The 7,467-nt window shown below is 33.8% G+C and overlaps 1 protein-coding gene across 1 annotated transcript; it reads right to left on the minus strand.

The window, feature by feature from the left end:
- Positions 1 to 1,010: 1,010 nt before the first annotated feature.
- On the minus strand, positions 1,011 to 1,834 carry LOC139841186 (cell division protein FtsZ homolog 2-2, chloroplastic-like). Its single transcript, XM_071831415.1, has 4 exons — positions 1,775 to 1,834; positions 1,377 to 1,676; positions 1,198 to 1,288; positions 1,011 to 1,057 (listed from the first exon to the last, which is right to left on the minus strand). Exons 1-4 carry the CDS (start codon positions 1,832 to 1,834, stop codon positions 1,011 to 1,013), a joined length of 498 nt encoding a protein of 165 aa, XP_071687516.1.
- Positions 1,835 to 7,467: the final 5,633 nt, after the last annotated feature.

The following is a 7,467-nucleotide window of genomic DNA, read 5'->3' on the forward strand; positions in this document are numbered from 1 at the left end:
CTCGGGGTCGAGGAACTTAAACTATTTTCTGATAACTGTTTTCAAATACTATACAACGTTATGTAAAACTGTGGTTACGAACAAATGAGATAAAACTTGACATGGTAATGTCTACAGATATTTGAAATTTGACATGGTAGTGTCAACAAACTTTTGAAACGGGACACGAAGTTGTCTACAAACTTTTAACATTAAACCTTGGTGGTCTTCCACTAATAAACGTTTTCAAAATCTTATTTCTTAAACATACTGTATTGATTACCTAAAATCTGTAGATTCACTCAACATTATTGTTGATCCATTTTGCGTGTTTCATTCTCAGGTATTAATCGCTTCTGCTGTAGAATATTCCTGTTACATAGAAGTCAAGCCAAGCACTGAGACCAGAGTTAACATTCTGTTAGATGGAAATTTGGCGGGGTGTTACATGGGACCTCCACATAATGTTGCAATTCTTTCGTGTAGATCTTGATAGATCTGAACTAAATATACAATATGTCGAACAAAAACCGAAAATCAAAATTTACTCCAGGTGTTGCAGAACTCAAAATTTCTCGACGAGTACTCGGTTTTTGCAACTCTGCGAGTACTCATTCAAAACTCGTGATTACTCGAAAATCGGTCAAAACTGGGCCAAAATTCTGGACTCGAAAAGTCAGTCAAAATTGTTAACGATCATAGTCAAACTTGGTCAACATACAAGTACTCCCAGAGTTGCGGACTACTCCCTAAAAAGTCCTGACTGAGTACTACCCGAGTAGCGATTTTTACAACCTTGATACTTCCTCACCTATGCTACTTTGACTTTGAATGTCAAACACACCATCGATTACTCATATAAAATTGATATGGCATCTTTTAAAAGATGCCAATATATACACTTAAACTGAACACATTTTAATCACAATAACCAGAAACAAGAAAGCGAATAGAGAGACACCTCAAGCAATGTTATATCAGCACCGCCAGTTATATTCCAAACAATTCCAGAAGCCCTTTTGATACCAATGTTAAATCAGAATCGCGTTAAATGCAGCATCTCTTGCCCTCGTCTTCCCTATAAATAAGAAAACACTAATCGAATTCAAAAAACTACAAGAATAGGTTAGTGGATAAACACAAGGTACTGCCTAATGCTTAGCCTCTTTTAATTTTACGGATTACAGAAATAGAAATATATAAAAATATAAAACTTACCAGTTGCAGTTCCTATCCCCATTAATGACGAGCATACATTCGCCATAATCGCTCGAATATCAACAAAATCCACATTAACCAAACCCGGTATCTGCAATTTTAAAGTAACTATGTATTCGTAAACTAGAATAACTTTCTATATAATAACCCTTTCTTACCAGTAATTAGCGAATCCGTACCGTAATTACATATGAGATGCCACGAACACCTTGTCGAAGAATATCATCAGCTAAATTAAAAGCTTCGGTTACAGGAGTTGACGGAGATATTGCAGTCAATAACTTATCATTTGGAATAACAATCAACATGTCCACGTTTTCTCTTAAACACGCAATTCCTTCTTGTGCTTGAACCGCTCTCCGTCGGCCCTCAAATGAAAACGGGGTCATCACGATTCCAACAGTCAATATACCCATTGACTTTGCTACTCCTGCAATCACAGGTGCTGCACCTGTACCGGTTCCTCCACCCATTCCAGCCTACACATAAAGTGATTATTAGCAAGTTGTAAAAGTCGTTAATCGGGAACGAGTCTGTCGGGACGAGTCGTGCGTTGACTAATGTTGACTTTTAGTACTCCCTCCATCCCAATTCTATTGTTCTCAGATAAAAAAACACGCAATTTAAGAAATGTCATTATTAAACTGTAATTTTTTCTTACTTTACAGATTTACCCATTATATTTTACCCATATTTCTGTTTTACATGCACTTTTTAAGGGAGTAAAAGAGCATTATATTAAAAAGCATTATAATCTTATTATTATTCCATCTTCGGATGCGGACAATAAAAATGGGACATCCATAAAAGAAAAGGTGGACTTTGACCGACTCAGACCTGGCTCGACTAGAACATAAATATATGACAAAAACAATTTTAAAACTATAAAATATAAGGCCTAAGTTTGACTTTGACCGACTCATACACGACTCGGCCGAATCAGCCCAATTTTGACCCGACTTTTTAGCGTTGACCGACTTTTTAGGCGTTTTTGGGTGAGTCGGGACAGGCTAGTCCTCAGACCAACACGTCGGCCGACTTTTACAACATTGATTGTAAGACAAATCAGAATCTCATCAAATCATAGTCAGTTAATCTGTTGTAAATGATAGTGTTTCTAGTTATGCAAAAGTTGATTAAAAGAAATAAACATACAGTGACGAAAACCATATCGGAACCATGAAAGAGCTGTTGGTTTTATTTTTTGATAGAAAAATTGATATGGTTACTTTGTGAAGGATGTTATCCCACATAGGTGGGAGGAGAAAGTTGGAGGTAGGTGACTTGGTTATAAAAGGAGGGCTAAGTCTTTATTCCAATTTACACCAATCAATACACTTTAAGTATTTGATTATTTCTTTCTTTCTTACCCTTGTTTGGGAGTTGTTTTAGTTAAATACTTTGGAGAGTGTAGTTGGCTTAAGAGAGTTGTCTATGTCATTGTAACAATTTGTGATATAGTGTATTTTTCTCTTTGGAGGCCCGTGGTTTTTCTTCTGTTTTGGAGTTTCCACGTTAAATTCTTGTGTTGTGGATTGTTCTTATTTCTTTATTATTATTGTTGGGCTGGGTGTTGGGAATTAGTGAGACCGTAATTTCCCAACAACTGGTATCAGAGCGTCAGGTTTGACGGGGGACTCGGTTATAGGAGTCGGAGTATGCTCTGTGGTTGCCACGGGAGTGAATCATCCACATCAGAAACGAGTTCTATTGATCGTATAGGGTATCTGGTTAGACAATATTTTTTCTGATTCGTAGTAATAGTTGGATTTGTTAGTGGCGAGTTGTGGATTTCCGATTTAAAGGGTCCTGGCTACCTGCTACATCTTTTGGCTATTCGAAACGTGAACAAAATCAGAGAAAGTGTTGTTTATAGGATACGGATACGATGTCGAAGTTCAGTCCAATGAGTTTTGATGTAGAAAAATTTGATGGGATGATCAATTTTGGCTTATGGCAGGTTCAAGTCAAGGATGTGTTTATTCAGTCCGTGTTACACAAGGCATTGAAAGGTAAACCCACCTTTGTTCCCGGCAGTAATTCTAGTAGTAAGTTCGATGAAGAAGAATGGGATGATATGGATTTGAGGGCAGCAAGTGCGATTCGTTTGTGTCTTGCAAAGAACGTGCTTGCAAATGTGCACGGGTTATCAACGGCAAAGGAGCTTTGGGTTAAACTAGAGCAGTTGTACCAGGGAAAGGGCATCTCAAATCGGCTGTGTCTTAAAGAACAATTTCATACTCTGCGTATGGATGAGAGTTCAAAGATTTCAGATCATCTGAGCATTTTGAATGGTATTATTGAACTTGAAGCTATTGGAGTTAAAGTGGATGATGAAGATAAAGCTTTGAGGTTGATATTATCTTTGTCATCGTCTTATGAACACACGAAACCTATTTTGATGTATGGGAAGAAAACTCTGAAGTTTGAAGACGTTACTAGCAAGCTCCTATTCGAGGAGAAAAGACTGGAAGGTAACGGGGTATCGTCATCAGGAGATACGATAGTGTTGTGTTCGGATAGGCGAAAGAGAAACTCTGGGAAGAATCTGGTATGCTGGAGGTGCGAAAAGACTGGGCATGTAAGGTTAATTGTCCAGGTGGAGCTAATCCGGCAAATGGCTCCAAAGACGCTAACATTGTCTCCGTTGTTATGGAAAGTGACGAATTCCTCTGAAGTCACACCATCCTCATGGTGTATCCGCGCCACCGTGGAAAGGGATGTTCGTTAGCGGTTCCACAATTACACATGGGCATTGGTTAGGCATTGATGCAGGTTGTGTGGTAGAAACTGATGTTGTGGCTGATTGGAATTTCGGGAAAGCCAAACAGGGAAGTTGCACCATAAAGTTTCAGCTGGTTGTTCAACAACATGTGCCGAGGTGAAATGCTTGGAATGTGATATTCTAAGTGCTATACTCTTAATGGTGGAGTATGATAATTCTTGTTAAGAGTTATGATTGTCTGTGATGACAATGATTGTCGGTTTAGACAATGTTCGGTAAAGATGCAAGTTTTGTCTCTTAGGAGATAATGTCATCGGCATGAAGATGAGGATCTTGAAGTTGCCGTCGAGGAAGCATCTATACGAGGAAGCATCTACTTTGACTTTGAATGTCAAACACACCATCGATTACTCGTATAAAATTGATATGGCATCTTTTAAAAGATGCCAGTATATACACTTAAACTGAACACATTTTAATCACAACAACCAGAAACAAGAAAGCGAATATAGAGATACCTCAAGCAATGTTATATCAGCATCGCCAGTTAAATTCCAAACAATTTCAGAAGCCCTTTTGATACCAATGTTAAATCAGAATCGCGTTAAATGCAACATCTCTTGCCCTCGTCTTCCCTATAAATAAGAAAACGCTAATCGAATGCGTAAATATATAATTTTATTAAAATAAAAGAAAACTAATTTCACCTGAATTTTTAACGGGCCCTATCTTCTTGCTCGGTGCGAGTTAAATTTTTCCGAGACCACCGTTCAACTCGAAAAAATCTGACGAGCCCTATTATAACAACCCTCACATTTCCAATCTGAATTTACTAAATTGCCCTTAGGGTTTCATTGTCCTATTCTGTGTACTAGCACTAGGGTTGTTATCCGGATATAATAAAAGGAGTAATTAATACTAAAACCCTAATATTATTTAAAACCCTAAATCTAACCCTATACATTAAATACTAAACCCTAATACCATTTAATATTAAATATAAAACCCTAACCCAAATACTAAATTAATTATATAAACTATATGTATTAATTTAATTGTAACATTATATAACTATTAAAAAAAAACCAATATAAACTAATTAGAACCAAATTAAATTAATAAAAGCTAGGGACTAATAATTAGATAAAATGTATTTAAATAAAAATTTAATTAAAGCCTAGCTTAAAGTTGTTAAGTGATGATCATGAACTAGTTATGAATATGATTAATAAGGTTGAGCATGATTGAATTAAAAGTATTATAAATAATTATTAAGATTGATGATTAAAGGTTTAGGAAGTTATGATGCTCATAAAACTAGTTTGATAAGTTAAAGATTATGCTTTTATGTGTTAATGATTAATGAGATAATGATGATTAAGAGTTAAGATTATAAATGTTAATAAGTTAATAGGTCATGATTATGATTAATGGGATTAGCTGTAAAATATGAAAGAGGATTAGTAAATAATAATGATAATAATATACACATGCATGCATGCATGCATACGTATGTATGTATATGTGTACATTGTAGATGTATGTGTATGTGTATATGTAAGTATATACATACGTGTATATGTATGTGTATATATGTATGTATATGTACGTGTGTATGTGTGTATGAGTGTGTATTGTGTAAGTATATAAGGTTAGTAAATGTAAAAAGAAAAGTAATAAGTATATATATACGTATCACCTCTACACTAATGTATATATATAACACTTACATATAATATATACATATAATCATATAGCTATAAACTTATACATGTATAATAATAATAATAAATAAAGAATATATATATATATATATATATATATATATATATATATATATATATGTATCACATTTGACTTAAGATATATGTAACACATACACATAATATATATATATATATATATATATATATATATATATATATATATATATATATATATATATATATATATCACATAGTTATGAACATATATATGTATGAAAATAAATAAAGAGTATATGTCATATGGGTGTATTTATATATATAACACATATAATAATAAGATTTCATAATAGCTAATTAATAAAAGAGTAATACTATTATTATTAGTATAACCTACAAACCTAACTATAAAATAACACTTTAATTACACTAAGTATATTATCACCTAAGTATATATATATATATATATATATATATATATATATATATATATCACCTAAGTATATATATATATATATATATATATATATATATAATTACACTAAGTATATATATATATATATATATATATATATATATATATATATATATAATTAATAAGTATATTAATAACTTATTGTGTGTATATACCTATAACGTGAAGGTTATAATTAAAGATAACGTACAAAGACTACAAACATCACCGCTACTTGTGGCCTAGGGTGATCCTTGTTGCCTTATGGGAACCGCTTGTGGATTTCGAATGCCATAACTTAGATTCTGGTCAAGAATCATGGGCGCCCGGTAACAATAGATCATTCAAGTGACTTGCATGTTAGCAACGAAGTTTGGGCGAGATTGTACAATATCTTTGTTAAGAATTATAACCCGAACTTCTTAAACTAGAAGCTTACTATAAGTGGAAGCTTTTCATAAATAGTAGGTTTCCAAATATAGAAACTTTTGAGAAATAGGAACTTTTCTCGAAAACCGTCAATGTTAATATAGGTTGCGATATTAATAAACAAACTTTATGTCTATTAGACATTAACTAATTAAAGTGAAACAACCCAACCCGTAATCAAACGGATAAATTTTTTTTTTTAAATTAAACAACCATTTACGCCCAAAAATAATTGGTTACATAACGTAAACCATTTCACACAACCCACTTGAACGTACAACATGTTTAAAGTTTACATCACGGGCACGAAGACCCTTAATCAAAAGTAATACAAGTTCGACCCATAATTGATAGTTTTAAACCAAACGACACTCGAGCATGGTTTGGGGCTAAACTACCTAAATCGCTAGGTCGACTTCCAAAAAACTTCCACAAGCATCAATATTGGAATATCTAATTCCCGGTAACCCCTTTCCCCTTATCCGCATTCTTACCTAAAAAAAAGTAAACAACGAGAGGGGTAAGCAAAGCTTAGTGAATGCAATAATTATAAATATACATATATAACTTACTCACTTGCAAACACTTACACAATTCCGCATACATACTAGCATTACAATTAGCATACCATCTTAAAGTATAACGCTAAACCTCCGATAGCACACGCTAGTATAGCAATATCATATAATCACGCGCAATATAATATACTATAACATAATACACAAACATTGATGTTCATAACATCCGTTAATACTCAAATCCCAAGGCTAGCACTACGAATGGTATCGTCAACATCGAACTTAATACCCATTCGTCCCAATAAATGTGGTATCATCAACATCGAACTTAAACCCACATATGAGGTATCGTCAACATCGAACTTAAACCCTCATCAACTAACGTCACTACAATAGTGGTATGGCTTCGTCAACATCGAACTTTAAATTCGTACATGAGGT

The sequence above is a fragment of the Rutidosis leptorrhynchoides genome, chromosome 4, assembly GCF_046630445.1.
Source record: "Rutidosis leptorrhynchoides isolate AG116_Rl617_1_P2 chromosome 4, CSIRO_AGI_Rlap_v1, whole genome shotgun sequence".
NCBI lineage: Eukaryota > Viridiplantae > Streptophyta > Magnoliopsida > Asterales > Asteraceae > Rutidosis > Rutidosis leptorrhynchoides.